This window comes from Eptatretus burgeri, chromosome 4 (genome assembly GCF_056783735.1).
Source record: "Eptatretus burgeri isolate ZD-2024b chromosome 4, Ebu_testis_v1, whole genome shotgun sequence".
Taxonomy (NCBI): domain Eukaryota; kingdom Metazoa; phylum Chordata; class Myxini; order Myxiniformes; family Myxinidae; genus Eptatretus; species Eptatretus burgeri.
The window spans coordinates 44,469,868-44,494,727 of record NC_140964.1 but is presented as its reverse complement, the minus strand read 5'-3'; the positions used below and the strand labels follow the sequence as shown (position 1 = coordinate 44,494,727).

General features: G+C 42.8%; 1 protein-coding gene across 4 annotated transcripts in view; it reads right to left on the bottom strand.

Annotated features, from left to right (window-relative positions):
* Positions 1 to 24,643, bottom strand: part of MFSD6 (major facilitator superfamily domain containing 6) — a 36,912-nt gene extending 12,269 nt beyond the window's left edge. The window contains exons 1-4 of one of the 4 annotated variants that reach the window (XM_085877783.1): positions 24,361 to 24,643; positions 12,204 to 12,264; positions 10,067 to 10,222; positions 176 to 1,689 (exon numbers count right to left, since the gene is read on the bottom strand). In XM_085877783.1, coding sequence (XP_085733909.1) covers positions 176 to 1,689; positions 10,067 to 10,069 — 1,517 coding nt within the window. In that variant the 5' untranslated portion in view covers positions 10,070 to 10,222; positions 12,204 to 12,264; positions 24,361 to 24,643. The other 3 variants (XM_085877787.1, XM_085877786.1, XM_085877785.1) reach the window with 3 other exon arrangements.
* Between the last annotated feature and the right edge of the window lie 217 nt (positions 24,644 to 24,860).

Genomic DNA, 24,860 nt, shown 5'->3' with positions numbered 1-24,860 from the left:
CCATCTAAAAGGGATTCTAAGCAAAACCTTTTAACTTGTGCCTCAATAAATGTCCTTTTGTGATTTGATAAAAAAAAAACAAGGATATTTCACTGTGAAGGAATATTTTGGAAAAATTAATGACAGCATACTTCGCTTTATTTTCCAGAAGCACAATATGCAACCGAGTCCTTACCTTATGTGACCAATCAGACCAATGAGGTAGTGGCTCAAGAAGTATGCCGTGAGCTCAGAAAAGTGGTCAATGAGTGAACAGAGGCCAAACAGCGTTGTGCTTCCCCCGATATCTCCCAAGTGCCAGAAGAGGAAAGTGAATATGAAGCCATAGCAGAAGCCCATGAACCATGCCACATAGAGCACAGAGACATAGCGCATATTGCACAGAATTTTAAGGAGGTCCCTGTAACCGTATTCCCTTTGAACCCGGGAGCTTCCGTCGGTGGGCGCTGTCGGAGCTGTGCTGTCCACCGGCGGTATTTCGATCCCTTCTGTAGCCTCACTGTTCTCAAACCTTTGGTAGTTGAAGTGAAACTGTGTGGCCACAGCGAACGTCATTGTGACTAAGGTAGCGAAAGCGATAAAAGCGATTCGGTAGTTATGCCAGTCTTTCAAGATGCAGGGCGTCTCTAGAATGATGGAAGGGTTGTCTGTAGCATGGTCTATGACCAACCCTATGGCAAGCATGAAGATACCCCATCCCAAGGAACCCCACATGCGCTGCCTTCCATATTGATCTCGGTGACTTCCCAAGTAGAGTAGGGTCACCGTATCAACAATGGTGAGGGCCGGAGCACTGAAAAATTCGCCAACTATCACAAGAAGCAGAATGAGCAAGAAGATTGCATCAACATCCTGCTTGTCATACACTATTTCATAGCTGTTCATAACAGGTGTGGTCAATGGTACAGTCGTAGACATATTTGTCTCATTCGCTTCAATGCCAAAGTCGCTCGTTTCAGGATTCATACTTAATGGAAACAAAGGTGTTGATAAAGAGGTCAATGGAAGTGTTGAAGGAAAAGTTGTTGGTGAGACGGTAGATATGCTTCCAGCGGCTCGCTTGTTTCGGCCCTTAGAGGGACGACTGGGATCCATCATGCTTCGGATAACAGGCTTTCGCGGAGAAGGCAATGGTACACTTGTGGTGTTAGCCGAAGATGTATTGGGAGCTTGGACAGAAGGAATCAGGTGCACGCACGTCACATGGGCCGGAGGCACAAAGCCGATGCCAAGGTTGAAGCCAATCCAACAGAAAAGTGTGAAAAGCAGGATGAGTTTGCCCTTTTTGAAATGATCAGCAACTGCACCCCACAGTGGTGTACTGCAGAACTCAATAAAGTAGCGAATCCCAACCAAGAGTCCATTTTGGCTGGCATTGATGCCAAGCTGCTTATAGTAAACAGGGAGTAGTGGGAACAAAGATCCATAAGCAGAGAAGTAAAAGAAATAAAAAGCTTTTGAGATGATGAGGTCATCGTTGATCTGTAGACAGCGCCGTTCAAAGCAGTCCGGGTCCTCCTCACCACCGTCATCGTTCGGGGTCGTGTCCTGGGACAGAGGCTGTGTCGAGGTCGAAGCGATGCTGTTGGTGGCAGCTTCCGTGAGGATGTGATGGTGTTTCTGAGCTTCTTCATCATCTGTTAAGATGGCAACTTTGTCGTCCACCATTCTTCCTCGTAGTGTTAACGACTGCCAGGGATAGAGTAGAAGCATTATAAAGGAAGTTATTCCACAAAACAAATTTTCAAAAATTGTACAACTTATTCTTTAATGAAAGCTTGTACAATATTTGGTTGGCAAAAAATAATAGTAATAAAACAAACAAACAAAAACAAACCTTGATTTGAGTTGGTTTCACTTGTTTTTTTAACGCAATATCACAGTTGCACAAAGGCAATAAAGGTATTTTTTAAATTATTATTTTACATTATCTAAGGCTCGTGGCAGAGCTGCCACACAAAAACTCCTGGACATACAGATGAGCATACGCAACACAGTACAAGACTGACAAAACAAACACATTCACTGAGCTTGGGGGAAGTGCCGTCACCTCCCGGGGAACTTTAGATACCAGTGACGTCACAACAATGGCGCCTCCTTTCTCACCTCACGCAGCAGGGCATTACCTATTTAAGGAGGAATTTCCTCCACCCCATGGATGCCAAATTGTGGGGATTGTCCATGCTCGTAACCTTTCACACGCTGAACGTAAAGGAAGGAAGCCGACATGATTATTGTGAAATATTTATCGAGTCCTTTCATGAGCCTCAACCTGCTGGACAAAGTACACAAATTGATTAACTTATTCAGCCTTCCCAAATGAACAAATATCTCACGAAGGGAAGATTCCTGGTATGGTTCAATTCCTGGATACTGTGACGATTGGACTGCAGTCTTTGCCTTTGTTTTCTTGAAAGTGTAGGTGTACATTGAGCCTTGAAAGTGATCCCTTTCACGGATAATTGCATCACAATGTGGCATTGAAAGCCTGAAAAAAGCATCTTGCAATTTATCCTCCAAAGGCACAGGGGCCTGCATTGTATACTTTTACAGCATTAACAGGCATTAGACACCCATGTGGAACCAGAAGGAAACTGATCAGAAACATTTCCAGATGCATTCATGATCCATTTTCCTATTTGCCATTTAATCAACTTAGATTGGTGGAATGAAAGATCTGTGGAGGGGATCTGAAGAAGGAGGAGTAGGAGGATGAGAAGAAGAAGGAGGAGAAGGAGGAGAAGGAGGAGGAGAAGGAGGAGGAGGAGGAGAAAAATCCCTTGATAAGAATGAATAAGATTCCTCATTGAGAAGAGACAGGGTCCATCCCTTCCATGATGGGACACTGAACCAAGGGTTCGTTGCATCATTTTTACACCAAATTCTTGCGAAACCAATTTTAATCTACAGAAACAAATGGAATATCCGCTCCGAGTCTGGGAAGTCGGAAGTTCAAATCCCAGCCAAGTCACACCAACAGCTAACTTGAACGGCACTCGGATGAGAGCATACCTCTGCCAGGCTGAACAGTTTACACGTTTGTAACCCACCAATAGGCCGGATCTGCATCGAAAATAAAACAAAATCGAACAAGAAAAAGAGCAATCAGATATTGCAGACCCTCACCAGGATTTGTTCTGCATGGTGTTTGTATACTGGTGTGTTACATAACTAATAATACAAATAACTAGAACTGTCACTTTAAAACTGCTGGCAGTGATGACCGTGTAGCAAGACAACCCCCTTTGATCAGACACTTGACCCTGACCTGTGATGTTTATTATTCAATTAAATTTAGAATGGGATTAAAATAAATTCAATTCAAATCAAATAGAAGACCAAATGGGTACAATCCTGCATTGGAGTTATCAGAAGAAACCCAAACAAGCAAGAAGCAAAGATGAAGTCATCAGGAGAAACCTGGATAGGATTCACATTTCAGCTGCTACTCCTCTACCCTCAAACCCATCCAGGCACAGACAAGTGAGCCTTATTCCAAAAAAATTAAAAAAAATAACTTTTTAACATAAAATAAATTAATCAATGAAAAACAACTCAGATCAAAAACATTAAATTCTGGCTGCTCGACCATGTTTCCGATCAGTTTGAAATTTAAAACATATATTCCCCAACACCACTAGATCATGATTGTGAAGTTTCCCATCGATCTATCCAGCCATTCTAGAGAAGATTTATTTTATAGGTTTTAGGGTAAATCCAATACAGCTGCCAAACCATGTGAACTTTGACATCATATGTGTAAACCTTTTGTTCATCATGTGGAGTCGGTCATATGTGTAGTTTCGCCTCGATCTGTTCAGCCACTTCAGAGAAGATTTTTGAAGGTTTTTTTTATGAAAATAAAAAGAAAAAGCACAATATGGCTGCTGAAGCATGTGACCGATGAAGTCGTCAAATTTTTTTTATGTGGACCATTTTATCTTGAGATGACCCTCAAAAATTTTCATACTGATCACATGGAGCATTCTACATATGTAATTATCATGTCATAATGAAGGCACCTATGATGTCATTAAAAATATCACGCTCATTCGCCATGAGGAGTACTTGCTGCATGCCGAGTTTCAATTATTTTTGTGGTACGGTTTCAGAGCTCGAGGTCCAAAGTTTTTTTTCCGTTTTTCCAACATTGCTGCCACACCACGTGACCTATGACATCATAATTATCATTAAAATATTCTACATGAGTAGTTACTCCTCTGGTGAAAGTTTTGTCTCAATCCGACAAGCGGTTGCAGAGAACAACACGAAAGTTCTGTGTGGACAAACAGACAAACTAACGGACCCAAAGGCAATACCCTCTCCTTCAGCGAGGGTAATAATAAACGTCATGGGTCAGGGTCAGGTGTCCGATCAAAGTGGGACATCTTGGTACCCGGTCATCAAGTGGAAGTTCTAGTTTTGTATATTATTAATTACATAACACATCAGAACACAAACACCACACAAAACTACGCAAAACAAATCCTGTCGAACGTCTGCAATCTCTGATTGCTCTTTTTGTATTTTATCTTTCACTTTTTCTCTCGTTATCATGCCTCGCTTTCACATACTCACACATCCTTCATCTTGAATTCCAGTTGCTACACTTCCACCATCTGGCTGCACCGGCCCCTCACTTCGCATCATACACCTCGAGCATTTTCCCCCAAAATCTGCATGGAGTTCACGCTGCGGACATCTCATCACCGGGCGCACGGAAAAGCACGGCGCATGGCGGCACAGAGGGAGAAACAAGAGCGGAGCGTGAGGGGGTCCATGCCGAAAAAACATCTAGCCAGAACTTTTTGGCGGTGCTAACTCAGCCGAGTTGGCACAAGGTGTGCAGGGGTTCGACATGTTCCCATATTCTTCTTCTCTCCTCATCTCTCTCATAATCTTCCCCCTCAGTCATCTCTCTCTTCACATCAGATGCACGTGTGGCCCAAATCACATCGTGTGTTCAGTGACAGAATAAGGATCCGATGGCGTGGGTGTCGCTGAGGGGATAAGGACACTGAATATGTACCATTATAAATATGTTTGTAAGTCTGCCTGTAAATACATGCCCTGTTCAGTAAAAACCATCTTTAGAAAGAAACTGTCTTGACTCATCCTGTCCATTTTGATGGTGACGCAAGGCAGCCATCAGTGACCAGCCAGATTTTATCTGGGCTTATAGATCGGAGAAAGCATTTCCGCAATATTGGTTCCACTCGGCCAACTTGGCAATCAAGATTTGATGCATGACTGACGGCACAATATTCGCTCATACTTGGTCTTCTTTGTATGATAACACGACTGGGCATGGAATCCCGTGGGATGTTCAGAGGTGACTGACTTATCGTAGTCTTCAAAGGCGTGCCGGCCTCTTTAGAGTTATCCAGAGGCGACGTCCGTTACAGTACTATATCAGAAGCTGTAACTCTTTGTATTTGGTCTGATATACAGTATTTGATTTATTTAAAGTAAAATTAAAAAAATTAAACCATATGTATATCCTGTATCTTCAACAGCAATCCAAAGCTCATGGGAGGAATTTGTACAAGAAAAGGGATAGGGGAAGCCATTTATATCCTTGTACATGACATCAATTACAAGGACGTTAATAGACAATGGACAAATCACAACAGGAAATAAAGAAAATGTATTTGAATCTGGGATCTTTGAGTCATGAGTGATGTATTCAGATGGGAATGCCAAACAGGCCAACCAAATAGATATTAACCTATGCTAACATATTCCAACCCCGACAAATCCCACACACTCACCCTATCGCTCCAAAAGGACCATCTGGTAAACCCTCCCATCTACTTCCTAAATGAACCACTATAAGAGGTTAAGTCAATCAAACTTTTGGGCCTCATCCTCAGGCTTGATCTTTTTTGGGCAGGCCATGTTTCCAAGATGGTCTGCAAAGCCAGTCGCCGAATGGGCATCCCCCATCGCGCAAGGTCTTTCCTTGGCCATTCTGAACTTTTGACAACCTACAAAGCCTTCATTCAGAGCTTACTGCTCTCACCTTTTGGGCTAGCTCCCCTGCCTTGCCTGACTTGATACCGTGGAAAGTAAGGCCATCAAAATAATTGGGATTTCCCATGATGATGTTGAGTATCTAGGCCTGTTACTCTCACATTGTAGACAGGTTGGTGGCTTTTCTGTATTCCACTGCTTCCTTTTTGGTCTTGCACCTTCTGCCCTCTCTTGGATCTGTCCCTCCCAATTTTCTGCAGGGCACACGCACTCAGTGTGCCAGTAATTCTCTTGTTGTTGAACTCCTGAAATACAGGCTCACTTCTCACCTCCACTCTTTTGTTCCTCTTTTCTTTTGCCTGTGGAATCAACTTCCCCAGTCTATTCAGTCCCATTCTTTCCTCCAGAGCTTCAATACCATTTGTCACCCCTACCTCAGGTCCATACTCATGATCTCTTCTGCACCAAATTACCCCATTCCCAAGCACTCCCCTTTCCCAGCTTATGGTGATTCCCCCCCCCCCTTTCCATAAATGAGCCTTGATCATGTGTATTTCTGCATTGGTCAACCCTTGGACTTAAAAGTGAATTACAGACTTGTGTTCAGAATAACTCGACTGCACTGACATCAGCAAGAAAAAATAAGTTTAGCTGAATGATTAGTGAAGAAATCCCCATCCTTGCCTCCAATTCAATATTTCCATGTGCGAGTTGAGCTGTAATGTGAGGACACCACAGCATGCTGGTTAATTGTGAATCTCAAAATGACTGGAGAAAAACAACAATAGTAATAACTCGAAGGGCACTCGGTAGATCGCATACCTCTGCCCCATAATGCCTGATCCATGAGAACATATCAAGCCCAATACATTTTTGAAATATCGTGCTATATATTGTTTTTGAGCCCAATCTCTCAATGGTGAAGAATCATTTTAAATAATTCTCGTATCCAGATCCGGATTCGGATCTTCACAAATATCGAATTAGTTTGTCGTGGTCACACACCCAACCTGTCCACCAAGTTTCATCCGAATCCATCCACATCTTTTTGAGATATCGTGCTATATATCGGTTCAGTACGATCGCTCAATGGTGAAGAATCACTTAAAAAATTATCAGATCTGGATCCGGATCTTCACCAAAATCTAATTAGTTCGTCCTTGCCACTCACCCAACCTGCCCACAAAATTTCATCCGGATCCATCCACAACTTTTTGAGATATCCTGTACACAAACAAACAGAAAAGGGTGAAAACATAACCTCCTTCACCTTCGGTGACAGAGGTAATCATAAGATGATAGACTGTTGTAGAACATTCCACAATTATACCAAGAGCTCTAAACTCAGATGGAAAATTGGAACACTCCACTCAGAAAAGTACTTCCTTGGCACTCAAGTTTTCATCCCTTAAAAGTCATTTACAGACAGTGCAAATAAATGCTGCCCTCTACTGTGGGTGGGGCTCCTGCATCTCATCTTGCACTCCTGGGTACACACGTGGATAAAGTGCTGGATACCATAAGCATTGCAAAAACGGAGAACAAAATATAGAGCTTGATGGAGACAAATTCATCGACTCTTGGTTTCAAATCTGCTTGGATGTGAGATAGCCAGCTCTCAAAAGAGCTGTCGGGTTACTCGTATTCTCACTCACTCATCGATTCATTCATTCATTCAGCAAAAAGAGCTCTTTTGCTACAAGCGAGCCATCGGTCCCGCGTTCATTCCCAGACCTGCTCCATTCTACTTGACTATTCAAGATAAGTTACAGTATTGTCCATGTAATAATACAAGGAAATTCGATATCTACCTTTCTGAGACAGTTAGAGCATTCGGCTATGTTTCAGCATGACAGAACAAGCCGGATCCAGCTTTAGGACATTCCAACATGTGAAGTCTTTGGAAAAGAGTGGACGATTGTGTGCCGGTAAACTGGACCGATGCCATGATTTGGGTTAGCTGTACAACTAACAATGCAAATGGGAAGTTTGTAAACTATTCAATCCTCACTCTGTCCGGTGACAAATTAGTGTCAGTGAAATATCTTGTATGATGCGATGTGTTTGGTGCCGCACACCCTCAATATATAAAAATGTTGGTTGTACCCCCCCATCCCCCCTAATAAATATTCTGGTTGCACCCTCCTACCCCATTTATAAAAACTCTGGTTACACCCTCCTCCCCCTAATAAATATACTGGTGACACCACCTTTCACTCTTTATAAAATATTCTCTTTATATTCAAATTTGACCAAGAACCAATATGCATATATTAGTTTGCCTTTTAACTAGGTTATCTCCCCTTCTCCCTCGGTAGGTGTTAAAATGGCCCATTTTAATGGTGCCCATGCTCACATGCACCACCAGCATGGGCATACATGGTGAAGAAGAAGAAGAAGAAGAAGAGCAGAAGAAGAAGAAGAAGAAGAAGAAGAAGAAGAAGAAGAAGAAGAAGATGGTGACGAGGAATGTGAAGAAGATTATGACGAGGAACCACTCCTTTCGCATCTTCATTGGCCTTCCAAGGCAGTTTTTCCTTGGCTCGGGAGCACAATCCTGGACGGGACGTCCATCCACTCCGGCACAACACATTGGAGTGGCTCATCGTTTTCCAGGTACTCATTTTGCTGACCTCGGAAAGATGGCAACCGAGTCAACCCGTTTATTGTTACGTATGCAATAGCATGACAGGTGTTCAAACTTAGCACTCTCAGATCTTAAGCCAGTAGGCACAGCAACGAACGGATCATGATCCATAGAGGTTGGACAAAAATGTTATCAAAGCTTTTTCACCTGAAATGTCTTCATTGGTGGTATGTCTCATCAGAAAAAAAAACCCCACCCAAATCCGCCCATGGGAAACCTCGTTTTGACCTCAAATCCAAGATGGTCAACATTGTACAGGTGCAAAACTTAAAATGGACCTAATTTTGGAAAGAAACAACATAGAAACACTTTTAAGGTGTCATTTTTAACTAATCTGACTCCCCCCGTTCATTTAGTGAAATTTTCAGAACCATTAGAGGTCACGATTATGTGTTAAGGTCAAGGTCATTGTAAAATTTAATCTCAAAGCTCACCAAATGACGCGTATTAACCCGGGAAATCGCTCAGTGTGGCATCATCACCGATAGATCACATTAGTTAACTCATTTGGCCCGAGACCCATCAAAATACGGGTTTCTGGCCAAAGTGTTGGGGGATGAGACCCGTATATATACGGGTTATTATGACGTTATGTGACGAAATGTAACATTAAGACATCATGGACGTCATAGAGCATTATGCCATCATGCACGTTGTTAATCTCCTCTCTAATGCTAATTCTACCCTCAATCTGAATGCAAACCCCACCCAGATCCCACCCTCAACACCCATCCCCAATCAACCCCACCACTTGCACCAACTCCAGACCAAATTCTGGAATTCTTGAGGGCTCAACGCAATGGAAATCCACGAAACGTTGAGGGCTGATTGCGTTAATTTGACTGTGTTGAAATTTGTAATCCTCTCCATCAGTATATTATTATTTTTGTTTCAGATAGGACCGTAATGGCAGTGTCCAGTCAGGACGCAGTTTGTTTACTGTGCGAGGAGAATATAACATTCACTGTGAAGGATCTTGCATGTGTCAGTCGCAAAGGTCTTGCTGCAATCAATGATTTCAGTGTCAAATACAATGAACTAAATCCAGTAAAGACTATCCCGATTCATGCATTTGACGACAATGAGAAGCAGTATGTGCATGAGAGATGTCGTAAAGCTCACACTAATACTAGGCGATATGAGCAAATGCGCAAACGTAAACATGACTGTGATTCTTCCTCAGCACAGAAACTCAGATCTGATGTCAAGAAATTCTGTTTCCATACTGACTGTTATCTGTGTGGAGAGTTGGTTGATCAAGAAAAGATCAAGCGACATCCAAACAATAATGATTATGAATTCTGTAGGGTCATGCTGCTCCAGGTGAAAGCAACGATTACAAGAAGATGTGCAGAACGTTGTGCAAGCAAAGTAGATGAGTGGGCCGATGCTGTATCATATAGACTCTCATGCATCAACGATCTGCCTGCAGAGGAGGCCATTTACCATCGTAGATGCTACCAATACTTCATGTCACCCCGTAATTTGCAGTTGGATGCACCATCTACTGCCACTGATGGAGCGCTTCCTAAGAAGCGAGGACGTCCAAGCGGAGCAGTTGATGAGGAGAGGAAATCGGCCTTCATGCATGTCATTGAATACCTGGAGAACAACGATGACAAAACAGTCACTTTAGATGAACTACACAAAATCATGGAGAAGGACCATAATGGCAGTGCTGGTGGTGGTGAAGTGTACTCCAAGAGATCACTCCAGCGACAACTCTATGCTCACTATGGCAGCAGCATCTCAATCACATCATCAAAACAACAGCCACTTATCGTCACGCTGTCCTCGAATGTCAAGCAGTTGATTCAAGAAGCACATACACAATTGAATGAAGATTCCAAGGACATGGATTCGCTTATCAAAGTTGTGGGCAGCGAAATACGAAACGAAATTAAGATAAGTATCCAGACGCAGCAGATATGAAATCCATTGATCATAATCTCACCATTCTGCCTCCTTCCTTGTGCTTGCTTCTACAGACCATCATCAAAAGTAAAACTGCAGATCTGCGATGTGCATCTATCGGCCAAGCCATCATGAGTGCCACTTGTCCTAGAGCTTTCCTCTCTCCTCTACAAGTCGGTTTGTGCGTCACACTCGATCAGAAATATGGTCATCGCAACCTGATTCACTTACTCTTCAACCTTGGCTTCTGTTCATCGTATTCTGAGTCAGTTATCGACAAGAAAAATGCGGCTGTTACACATGGAGTAGATATTGGTGAGCTTACAGCTATGATTATGATCTCGATGCCAATCTCATAAATAAGTGAATGGACATCTTGAAAGAGTCCATTGAAAATGATACATCCATTGTACTTTATTTTGAGTCGATTTGCATCATTTTGATCAAATTCAGGGTCAAATTAGGATCAAATTTGACCTTGACCTTGAATTTATCACATGATCTAGATATCCAATCACCTCAAAACTATTACTAAATGAATGAGCATCTTAATGGTATATGTGGCAATAACAACCAATATATTTTATCAACAACCATCATTTTGGCATCACTCTTGATACAATTTCGGTCAAATTTAACGTTGACCTTGACCTTGACATATGGCCTTGATATCTAACGATCTTATAAGTATTACTAAACGAATGGGGGTCCTCAAATTAGTTTAAAAAAAATGACACCTTAAAAGTGTTTCTTTCCAAAATTAGGTCCATTTTAAGTTTTGCACCTGTACAATGTCGGCCATCTTGGATTTGAGGTCAAAACAAGGTTTCCCATGGGAGGATTTGGGTGGGGTTTTTTTTCTGATAAGACATATCGCCAATGAAGTCATTTCAGGTGAGAAAGTTTTGATAACATTTTTGTCCAACCTAAATCGTTCATTGCTGAGACTACAGCCACGTTAACCGTGAAGCCCACTCAAGGCTTCACACATACATGGAGACATACAATCGGCGGCTTTTCATCTGAATTGGACTTGCACGTTTGTCTGTATACACATGGCACAGACGAATTTAGCCGAATGGCCTTTCCCTGTGACGTAATTACATCATCAGATATATTTTTACCCTTTCACAAGACCCTGGATCTTCCTTTAGCAATTTATTCATTGAGCCATTTTACTCGTGGTGCACAGAAGGTTTAACTTTGCGAACACTTGATAGAACTCCACGAGGGGGAGAGAGTTTGGGCTGCAAAACGTCAGTGGTTTAAAGGGGCGTGGTTTGGGGCTGAGAAGGGGCGTGGTTTTGGGCTGCGAAGGGGCGTGGTTTGGCGCAGCGAAAGGGGTGAGGCGAGCACGGAAGCGCTGAGGAAAAAGCTGACCACAGTTTCTGTGAGGAAATGAAGAGGAATTAAATAAATTAAAACATTGAAAAATCTAACATTCTCGTGACAAGATGGGACGTGAACAAATCAACAAGGCCGAATCGTCACGAGGAAATTAAAAATTCATGAGGAATGGAAATGTGTATATACATATACCGGCGAGAAGGACTTCACACAGAATATAAAATCCGATAAACAAGTCTCCACAGCAAAACCGTCGGGCGGAAATCCCGGGGATGGGGGTATGTGGCAGACACAGGCGCAGCAAATACACAGTCGATCATACCTGGCGAGGCGATGACGCGCGACCCCGGTGTCACAGCATCGCGACCCCACACACGTCGCCGCTGAGGGGAGGGGGGAGGATGGGGGAGGGAGGACAGTGGAGGATAAATTGACAAACCCCCGGATCGTTATGCAGTCTATTTCAAGTTTATTTATCTGAAAGCACAGCTTCACACCCTCTTCCTCTTCCTCTCTCTCACACTTCCACCTGCTCCCCTTAAGCCACACCCACCAACCACGCCCACTTATCACACCCCACATTGAAGGCGCCGAATAACTTGCGCATGCGCAGTACTGTTTCAGCGATCACGTGACCGATGAACTGAGGCAATTGCGACGTCGCTTTCCGAGGAACCAGTGACGACAGTTACCACTTTACCGACGCAATAAAATAAAATAAAAATATAAAACGCGGGAGATAGTGATGGGTTTGTTTTTTCGGAACGAATTAAGGCTCCAATCAGCCTTTAACATAACTACCTCATAAATATTGTTGTGTTTTAATTCTTCGTTTGTTTCATTGCTTCAATTCAACGCGATGTGGCTATATTGAGCACATACTCCTTTAATTGCAATACCAAACCGGTTTTCCAAGCTCGAAGTCACGGCATTTCGATTCGAAAAAAAAAAAAATAAACAATGTGCGATGACGTCTGGTGTATGAATTCCGCAAACGTACACAAGCTCATGAGACGCAAGAGGAGGCCATTTGGTCCGTCATGCCTGCACCGTGTCAACGGCAGATCAATTTATATTAAAACTAGAGGGGGAGCACTCGGGAGAGTGCAAAACCTCCACCGCCAATATTACTGGGTCACTCAAGTGAACCTTATATCTTATTCATTAAATATGATGTCAACAGTGCTGACAGAGTTATAGTTCTTTTCTCCATTTTTTTTTGGGGGGGGGGTGTTGGAAATCACTTAAAGCATGTAAAAATGAAAAAAAAATCGAAATTTTGTTGAAAAAAAAGTTGCAAAAATTTTTTTCTCTAACAATTTTCTTTGGGAGGGGGGGTTGGAAATCACTTAAAACATGTAAAAATGCAAAAAAAAAAGTTTTTCTCAAACAATTTTTTTGGGGGGGTTGGAAATCATTTAAAATATGTAGAAATGCAAAAAAAAAAAATTTCTCCAACAATTTTTTTTGGGGGGGGGTTGGAAATCACTAAAAACATGTAGAAATGTCAAAAAAAAAAATTGGGGGCGGGGGTAACAATTTTTGGAGGGGTTGGAAATCACTTAAAACATGTAAAAATGCAAAAAAAAGTTTTTCTCAATTTTTTTTGGGGGGGTTGGAAATCATTTAAAATATGTAGAAATGCAAAAAAAAAATTTTCTCTAACAATTTTTTTTGGGGGGGGTAACAATTTTTTTTGGGGGGGGATGGAAATCACTTAAAACATGTAGAAATGCAAAAAAAAAAAAAAAAAATCGAAATTTTGTTGAAAAAAAGTTGAATTTTTTTTTTCTCTAACAACTTTTTTTTGGGGGGGTTGGAAATCACTTAAAACATGTAGAAATGCAAAAAAAAATTCGCCTTTTTTGGGGGGGGGTAACAATTTTTTGGGGGTGGTTGGAAATCACTTAGAACATGTAAAAATGCAAAAAAAAATGTTATCAATTTTTTTGGGGGGGCGCGAGGAAATCACTTAAAATATGTAGAAATGCTAAACCAAAAAAAATTCTCAAAATATTTTTTTTGCACGGCGTAATTTTTTTCAGGGGGGTGGAAATCACTTAAAACATGTAGAAATGCAAAAAAAAAAATTTTTTTTTGGGGTGGGGGTAAAAAAACTTTGGGGGGGGGGGGGTTGGAAATCACTTAAAACATGTAGAAATGCAAAAAAAAAAATTTTTTTTTCTCTAACAATTTTTTTTGGGGGGGGGGCCCAAGTCCAAAATTTAATGGCATGATCCTTGGACCATACCTAATCCCGCCCCCCCCACCAAGTTTCGTCGAAATCTGTCGGGGAGTTTTTCTGTAATACTGTTCAAAAACAAACAAAAAACCCGTATCTTGCCAAAAGGTGACCACGAGTGACTTCTTTAAGGTCACACTGAGGTGAACAGAGCTGCGATCCACCAGGAGCGACTCCTTGAGGAATATCTGCCTACGAGAGATTCCGATGAGAATCGTTCTGCAGAGTAACCATGAAAAATATGCTTTTGCCACATAACGTCACCAAATGACGTCATAATGTCTCAAGCTTGACATATCTAGAAAGCACTCATCGAGGTGTTTAATTTGAGGTACTACACAATGTGGTTCCTAAAACTTGAAAATTTGATCTTGGGGTCAAATATGTTTGACCTTAGGTGCAAACCATGAAAGTCAAGGCCAATCGCCACCAAAAATTAATCAGCTGAGCGCCAGACCATGAACTATATTCCCATGAAGTTTGAAGACTATCCGATCAAAATTACTCAAAAAATAAGGGTTTCGTCGATTCCTCTGATTTGCGACAAAGTGACCTTGACCTTTGACCTTGACCTTCAAAGTTTAATGCACTGAAAGGGACCTCTATAGGCCTCTGATATGCGAAGTTACTAAAATTTCCAATGATAACTGTGCTCTGCAGAATTTTTTATACGTGATTACAGACAAACAAAAGAAAAAATAAAAAAATTAAAAAATAAAAGCTGACTAACATCTTGCAAAAACTTCGTTTTGGCAAGATAAAAACATACAAGCTGACTAACATATCTTGCAAAAACTTCGTTTTGGCAAGATAACAAACAAACATAAAGGGGTGAAAACAGTAACCTCCATCCATCTTTGAAGATGGCGGAGGTTAATAAGAAAAAATGCAAAATGTTTTTTGTGGCTTTTTGAGGTTTCTTTTATTCTTAATTTCTGGGGGGGTTGGAGGGGGGGGGGAGTGGACGAAGGCAATTCTTGGGTGAGAAACACAACCCCCCCACAAACAACACTCCGCACAGATGGACACAATCATCCATCCGTGCTGTCAAGCTACCTAAAAGTCTCCAAAACATCCAGGTACCTATCTAATTCCAATTTTAACTTATCTACCGTTTATGCTGCCACTACCTTTCCAGGGAGACGATTCCATGCATTAACTACTCTCTGAGTGAAAGACCCCTTACTACATGTCTGGAGATTTTTGGAAGAACCCAAATAGATAGATGTCAGCAGTTACTCCCCAGTCCCCAGCCTCATACACAGCAACAGGTACAAGCCACCAGAGGCGGTCCATCAGCAGGGAAGCACAGTCCACACATTATTATCAGGATATGGTACAAACAGAATCAAACTGATCCAAGAGGAAAAGACAGTGGATGAGTGGCTTGTAGAAGGAAACACCTTTCTCATCCCAAAATCTGAAGAAACCCAACTTCCTCAAAAATACCAGCCAATAACATGCCGACCAACGACATGCAAACTTCGAACAGGAATCATCACAGAAATGATGTACCATCGCCTAACACAATAAGGAGGTTTAGACGCAGAACAAAAGGGATTTAAGAGAGTTTGTTATGGAACAATTGACCACCTACTACTGAACAAGGCCGTACTTGAAAATTGCAAAAGGTGAAGAACTAAATTGTCCATCGCCTATGTAGACTACAAGAAAGCTTTTGACAGTGCCCCATATTCGTGGATGATAAAATGCATGCAAATATACAAATACAATCCTCAAATAATCAAACTGATTGAGAAAGCAATGGAGCTCTGCAATACCACATTGACGTGACAGCACTCAGAAGAAAATATTGAAATATGAGATGTGAAGATATGGCATGGGATCTTCCAGGGAGACAGTCTTTCTCCCCTCTTGTTTTGTCTGGCTCTGGACCCACTGAGTAACCTCATTAACAAACTAGAAAGAGCAATCAGAGATTGCAGACCCTCACCAGACCTTGTTTTGCGTGGTGTATTTTTGTGTGGTGTTTGTGTCCTGGTGTGTTAAGTAATTAATAAGAGACATAATTAGAACTGCCACTTTATAATTTATGACCTTTATGACCAGGTACAAAGACGTCTCGCTTTGATGCAACCCCGCTTTCATTTGACACCTGGCCCTAACCCATGACGATTTTCATGATTATTCAATTGAATTTAGAATGGGATTAAAATAAATTCAATTCAAATCAAATGGAAGACCAAAGAGGTACAATCCTGCATTGGAGTTCTCAGAAGGAACCCGAACAAGCAAAAAGCAAAGATGAAGTCATCAAGAGGAACCTGGATAGGATTCACATTTCAGCTGCTACTCCTCTCCCCTCAAACCCATCCAGGCACAACCAAATGAGCCTTATTCAAAAAACAATAATAAAATAAAACAAGTCTGAAGACGACGATGGTTCATGAGCGGTATTTGACCATGTAGATTGTTTCAGAAGTCAAGGATGAGACAATGTGATAATGTTTGACCAAGTTATAAAAATGATCAACATGATGTGGTACGAGTGACAGGTTATTCACTGCAAAATGTCGAAACCCTGGTTTCGTTCAACAACTTCAAAAATTATACATTTGCATAACCTTTAAAGGTCCCAAAACAATGTTGTGGACATTAAAATAAGGAAACAGGATACGTGCTTTAGCTTAATGGAGTTAGTTCATCAAAGAAGGTCGAAAACCCGGTTCGATTCCCACAACTTTGAAAATTTGACCTTTGTGAACTTTAAAGGTCAAAGGTCAATGATTATGACCTTTGGTGCAAAACTCCCTCTGGAACATTCCAGGAACAATACAACGTCATATAGGCTATATGGCATTTCGCACTCCTCGGATTATCCATACTTTGATGAAATCAGCGTAAAAACAAACTTGAAGGGGGCGCCACGGGCAAGGTGTCCGAGAGAGAGCAAAATGGTTTCAAAACTTTAGGTGGGGAATGACCTCAAGATTATGCATAAAAATATTGTCATCCTAGCTCTCAAAGTTTGGGCGGTCGTCTGATTTTTATGTTAAAATTCGAAATTTTCTAAGTTCATGACCTTGACCTTGACCTTGGGACTAAAATGAAAAAAAAAAAAATCGAGCTCCGTGGAGCTATGCAGGTGCCGTTGGGCTAACCAAATACAGAAACCCCTGCCAGATTCGACAAACCACTCGGAGAAGAAAGTTTTTTATGTCAAAATCGCAATTTTCTAAGTTCATGACCTTGTGACCTTAACCTTGGGATGAAAATGAAAAATCGAGCTCCATGGGACTATGCAGGTGCCATTGGGCTAATCAAATACCAAAACCCCTGTCAGATTCGACAAAACCCCAAGAAGATGCAAATTGAAATTGGCTACCCCCTAAAAACACATGTTTTTTGGGCGTGGCTCCGCCCATAGTGGGCGCACCATGCCCATTTTCAGGAAAACACAACTAGATCATGATATAAACCTCCCACCAAAATTTCATCAGGATCGGATCAAAACCCACGGAGCCATGCTCGGGACAGACAGACAGACACATACAGACAGACAGACAGACAGACAGACAGACAGACACACAACAATAACGAATATAGTGGTCACATATTTTTCGTGAAAATATTTTTTCGTGAACCAATTATATTTTTCGTGTAAATATTTTTTCGTGAACCAATAAAAATAACCCAGATCAAAAAAATAAATAATTCTACCTGCCAGACCTTGTGTCCAATCAAGTTGAAAATTAAAACATATATTCCCCAACATAATTAGACCATAAATATGAAGATTCATGTTTATTGTTTAAGCAGTTCCAGAAAAAACATAATTTAATATTTTTCTTCAATGCAATATGGCTGCCATACCATGCGACCTATCAATTATTCCTCAACAAACATGTAACCCCAAGACTTGGGGAACAGTTGTGTGAAGTTTCCCCTTGATTTGTCCACCCATTCTGGAGAAGATTTTTATAGGTTTTTGGGTAAATCCAATACCATATGACCTTTGACATCATATGTGTGAACCTTTTGTTCTTCATGGATAGGCGGTCATACTTGTAAAACTTTGCCTCGATCTGTTCAGCCACTTAAGAGAGCATTATTGAAGGTTTTTTTTATTTTATTAAACAATACGGCTGTCAAATCACGTGACCGATGACATCCTCAATTTTTTTTTCTGTGGACCATTTTATCCTGAGACGACCCTCAAAAAATTTCCTACTGATCAGAAGTAACATTCTACATATGCAATTGTGACATCATACGAAGGGACCTATGATGTCCAAAAAAAAAAATCACACATCCCCCATGAGGAGTACTTGCGATGTGCCAAGTTTAAATTTTTTCCTTGGTGCAGTTTCAGAGATACAGAGGTCCAAATCTTTCCCGTTTTTCCTACATGGCTGCCACACCATGGGACCTATGATGTCACAATTAACAATAAAACATTCTACATGAGTAGTCAAAACTATGGTGAAAATTTCGTCTGAATCCAACAATCTGTTGCAGAGAAAAACACAAAAGTTCTGTGCGGACAAACAAACAAACAGACAGAAGACAGACAGACAAACAAAGAAACAAATGAAAAATCACTGAGTGACAATTTGGCAAAACAGCACAAAGTGGAATGGCACTCGGTGGAGGGGATACCTCTGCCAGGTAGAACAGTTCACATTTTGTATCCCACTGATGGGCTGGATCCAAACCAAAATCCAACCCCCTTGTTCTTGTAACCTATTCAACTCATCCAACTTGTTTTGTCATCACTCGTCCACAACTTTTTGATATTTCGTGAAATATTTAGTTTTTGGCCCTATCTATCAATTTTAGAAATTAGGCCTGTGTTGACCTTTTGACCTTAAATCAATTGGTAGTTGAATTCAGTGACCAAATGTGCAACTCTTCTTCAAATTTCAAGTCAATCAGATGAAAATTGAGGATTTTAGAAAATCTGGCCCAAATTGGCCCTTTGGCCTATGTTTACCTCAAAATTAATATGTTGAATTCAGTGACATGATATACAAATGCTGTTCAAATTTCAAGTTAATTGGATGAAAATTGAGGTTTTAGAAATTTGGCCTGTGTTGACCTTTTGGTCTATGTTGACCTTTTTTGCCGATGGTAACCCCAAAAACAATAGGTGGTTAAATTCAGTGACCTAATATGTAAATCCTTTTCAAATTTCAACTCAATCAGATGAAAATTGAGGATTTTAAAAAATTTGGCCCAAATTGGCCTTTTGAACTATTTGACCTTTTCGCCTGTTTACCTCAAAATTAATAGGTGGTTGAATTCAGTGACCTGATGTGCAAATCCTGTTCAAATTTCAAGTCAATCGGATGAAATTTGAGGATTTTAGAAAATTTGGCTCAAATTGGCCTATTGACCGATGTAGACCTTTTCTGGAGACCGAATTTTATGAAACTTCAATGCGGGACCGTCGCAGGGTTGGTGAAATTAATCTCTGAAAATTTCACAGCAATCGGTTGAGCGGTTTGGGCTGGAGGTGAGCGGAGAGCCAAACGAACACGCGCGCACACACACGATCAACATACTTGTCAAAAAAAACAAAATTGCCAAGTAACAAACGGAAACGAACGCAACACCCTCTCCTTCGGCGAGGGTAACAAGGACACGGACACACCCTCACAACCAATAGAAGAACATCCAGAGAAACAGGAAAGGTGACACACCTACTGTATATGAATGATTTAAAGATCTTCACACCGAATGAGGAAAAATTGACAGAACAGCTAAAACTAGTAAAGCGGTTTTCCGAGGATTTTCAAATGGAATTTTGACTGGATAAGTGCACCAAGTGCGCATTTGTACAAGGCAAACCAACAAAAACAGACAACATAAAATTAACCTTGAAACAATAATACAGCAGTTAGAAAACAAAGCATCAGACAAATACCTCAGAGAGGAAGAGGGTCACCAAATATGTCACAAACAAATGTGCAAAACAGGTGAAGAATCGAACACGCTGAGCCCAAAGAATAGAACACGACGGCGGGGTAATGATGATGGGATGAGGAGGTGGGCGGGGAGGGGTAAAGGAAACACAAATTCACAATAAACAATTCTTTACAAGGGGAATAAAGAAATGAAAGCACCACACTACAGACTAAAGCATCGACAGGGAAGGGAACAAGAACCGGGTGAGGCCGTATCTCTTGGCAGGTAACGAAGCAGGCGACGAACCAAGTGATGAAAAAAACTGCCACACTCCAGGAGACCAAGACCAAGGAGACCACACGCGACTCTGTCAGGAGAACGGAAAACCCGAAGACTGAAGCCTCTCTCAGAGTTTGTGTTTTTTTTCTTCTTTTTTTTTCTTTTGGGTGGTCGCGAGACTACCGTTATTCTCAGGTTTTCCGTCTGTCTGTATGTATGTAATGGACAGCTCTGGAGGCCAGAGGAGTCAACCAATTTTGATGAAACTTGACTGGGAGGTTCATACCAGGATCTAGTTGTATGCTTTTGAGCACCGTTGCTATGGACACCACCGTTGCCCAGCAACGGGACTGAAATTTTTGAAAAAAATCCGAAAAATATTTTTATATATTTTTTTTTCGAAAATCAAAAATCGGCTTCCGCGCTTTTATGCGCACTATAATCAACCTCTTTGTCAAAAAAATTCCGCCCGATCCATCAAAAACTGTATGACTAGTATGCAATTATTTATGGACCACCCATGTCGCCTACCGGCTTGTCTGTCTCTGTCTCCGTCTCTCTTAACTCCTCCCTCTTTCTTCCAAGACCTCACCAGGAGATAATATATGGTTCCACATACAAGTCATTCACCTTAATCCCAGTTATTTATTGGACAACGCATCACCCTTCGTATGATGCATATTTAAACAGGACATTTCTTAAGCTAACATGTCCCTACTTAATACATCGAGATGGCTGAACTACCCGAACACGGAGCACACAAAGCTATCCATTTCTAACTGTTCTAAGGTGATTCCTACACCCCCTACAAACGTAACATTATCGTACTTCGTGTGTAAAGACATACATTGTGTATACGACAGATAGCGTCTACCTTCCCAGTGTTTCTTTTTGGACCCAATTTTCCAATCTCATTCTGTGTATTCTTCCCCTATTTCATCACCCTGTCTGCACAAGAACTCTTCGCAACCTGAGTGAGTCATAACCACCCTAAACCAGTCCTTGGCATAGCACTTGTTCCTGGTGATCAATCTGATCACAGTACGTTCACATCCCTGAATTAAAGAACCAATGAGGGGAGGTGGAGGGGGGGGATCTAGGCAAATCAACAATGACCCGTAGAAGTTAAGTACCATGGCCGGAAATAAAAGCGCAAGAGATTGCTCGCTCGGGTCGGTAGTCAGCATCATCGCCTCACCTCGGTCGCTGGTCAAGGTTTTTGAGCTGGCGTGTCACGGTGAGAGCTGGAGCGAACCTCGTGGCTGTTGTTGGATAAGTGCTTATGCAACTGAGTGTCAACCTTTAAGTACAGAGTGCATGGGGGCCCTGTTGACTTGCTCCACTCCAACGGTTTCATCTGGTGGCTCTGAATAAATTTTGTTGAAGGTAAACATTGGCCACAGTCTAGTACCGTTGGAGTTCACGGCATCACGTGGGTTGTGGTTGTTCAGCCAAAGCCAAGATCTATTCTGTGATTGTCGTCAGCATGCCACTTGCCCTGCGCAAAGATATGAATCTGCACAGAAATGCGGCCTTTGGATGCGAGGATCCGGCGGGAAGCCTGAGGTGAGGGACTTGCGTGGTTGCTCAGAAACTCATTGGATTCAAACCAGACAACCGGGTCAGACCAGCTTACCATTACAATAGTATAGTTATTCCATTATCAAATGTTAAGCATAAAGTGTACGGTATTAGAGTACAAGGCTCATAACGTGTCTGGGTATTTCTAAACAGGGTTAAAGGTCACCCCTTCAATTTTGTAATGTTTCTAAATCCCCCACTATTCCTCCTGTACTTACTTTAAATCCCACCAATCCTTTTAATCGATTCATTCATAATCTGTCTAAATGTGCATCAATTCATGATTGGTGTGCAAACGCTTAATCTGATGTCCTGACCACAGCAACTATCGCCCACAGGAAACCAGAAGCGGTGGGAGGAAACCAGAATCTGCGGGAGGAAACCAGAAGCGGCGGGAGGAAACCAGAAGCTGTGGGAGGAAACCAGAAGTGGCGGGAGGAAACCAGAAGCTGCGGAAGGAAACCAGAAGCGGCGGGAGGAAACCAGAAGCGGCGGGAGGAAACCAGAAGCTGCGGGAGGAAACCAGAAGCTGCGGGAGGAAACCAGAAGCTGCGGGAGGAAACCAGAAGCGGCGGGAGGAAACCAGAAGCGGCGGGAGGAAACCAGAAGCTGCGGGAGGAAACCAGAAGCTGCGGGAGGAAACCAGAAGCTGCGAGAGGAAACCAGAAGCTGCGGGAGGAAACCAGAAGCTGCGGGAGGAAACTAGAAGCGGCGGGAGGAAACCAGAAGCTGCGGGAGGAAACCAGAAGCTGCGGGAGGAAACTAGAAGTGGCGGGAGGAAACCAGAAGCTGCGGGAGGAAACCAGAAGCTGCGGGAGGAAACCAGAAGCGGCGGGAGGAAACCAGAAGCGGCGGGAGGAAACCAGAAGCTGCGAGAGGAAACCAGAAGCTGCGGGAGGAAACCAGAAGCTGCGGGAGGAAACCAGAAGCGGCGGGAGGAAACCAGAAGCGGCGGGAGGAAACCAGAAGCGGCGGGAGGAAACCAGAAGCGGTGGGAGGAAACCAGAAGCAGCGGGAGGAAACCAGAAGCGGCGGGAGGAAACCAGAAGCTGCGGGAGGAAACCAGAAGCTGCGAGAGGAAACCAGAAGCTGCGAGAGGAAACCAGAAGCTGCGAGAGGAAACCAGAAGCTTCGAGAAGCGGCCGGTAAGTGCTAGATGCTTCGTAAGGGTTAAAGTCCCAGTTAAAGGATTATTACCCTCTGCCTTCCCAACAGGAATATTTTTAAGCATTCAGGAGTCACTGTAACACCTGCTCATTCATCAAAACAACCACTTCAATCTCATAGCCCAAAATAAGTGTTAAAGTCATGGACCACTATGACTGCTCCTTGGAGAATGTCATCTATGGCATCTCGTGCACTCTATGCAAGAAGATCTACCGTCTACGATGGGGCAAAGACTGGGCGATCACTTCCTCGGTACGAACCAAGAACACAGATCTCTACAAACTAATTGTGCGACACTCCCGGACATTCGATCAGTCACCCGGCAGTCTCTAGTGTATTTCACCACTTCAGTCCGACAGATAGTCAAAAGTTTAAAGAACAAAGGAAAATCTTCAGGATTGGGTCCTGGCACCACACCGGATGAACGAGCGATTTTCATTCACTTTTACCTCCAGTCTTGTCCAACTTTTCAATCTTTTCCCCACTTTGTTTTTTTTTCCCCTTCTTATTTGATCTATCCTGCCTCTCTCCTCCTTTTCTCAACTTCCCCTCTTCCAAGTTCTCTCTCCTCGTCCCTTTTCACGCTCCGTCACATTCGCAATCTATATCTGCATCAACCTTCAGGCTATCTCGTCTGCTGTTGTTCCAACGAAGGGCTAATGCCCGAAACGACAGCTTTTCTTTCCTTTCCACAGCATAAGCACGCTTCGATCAACATTGTGCGTTCCACCTGTTCTTCGGCGAGGAATGATGCAAGCCTTCACGGCTAAGACTACAATTTTCCATGATTTAAGGCAGAATTCGAGATGTCGTTCGAAGCATCGGGGATGTAGTATCGGGGTACAGTGGTATTGGCTGGACTAGTAGGCAGCTTGATATCCTGAACATGAACATGAAGCTCTCATGCTTCACCACTCTTCCTCCTCTCCCCCCACTCCCAGTGAAATTAAGTAAATTAACTGTTGGATAAAATTGATGGGGAGAGGTGGATAAAGCACAGGCATGTCGGACCAAGTGACCTCTGCCTGGGTCACGGTTGCTCATATTTCCTTGAAACAATTGAGCGCTTCCCGTCGAGGGGTTTCTCTCAAAGAACCACCAACTGGTGACACTAACAGTTCTATAAATTCATCTGATTATTCGGAAGTGCAAGGAGTCGTGAGGACGGGATGCCCCACAACCTCGGTGGTCCGAACGGCCAACTCGCTTCGATGAGAAGCGGCAACCCAATGATATGGGGGGGGGGGGTCACCATGGCGCAGGGTGGAACACCTTGCAGGTGAGCAACACTCCACAGGAAAACGGGAATTTGATCGCTCCAGCTCCCCCGAGTTGTACTTACTCTCCTCTCGGTGTAAATGTGCCAAAGCTATCGACGGACGCAAGAGCCGCTGCTCAATGCCCCTTCTGAAGACCGGCGGGCGTCCGTCCGTCGCGTTGAAATGTTTCAACGGAGGCCACTCCCCGTCTCCATCATGATCCCCATGAGACGCACACGAGGGCGCGAGTTCGATACACACTCGCCAATCATCGGGAGTACGCGACGGATCGGAGTTGGCGTGACGTCCCCGCGAGAGCAGCGCGTCGGGCGGATCATCTGCAGTGACGCCGCGGACTCGACACCCGAGGCACGTCCGGCCGCGTGCGGAGATATCAACGGATACACTGGACGCAGTGCGAGCGCGACGGCACACCCCGCGGCGGGGTACTCCATGATGTACAATTCTATTGTTATGATCAATAATAATTAGTGTGGGTGTGTGTGTGTGTACGTGTGTGTGTGTACGTGTGTGTGTGTGTGTGTGTGTGTACGTGTGTGTGTGTGTGTGTATACGCGTGTGT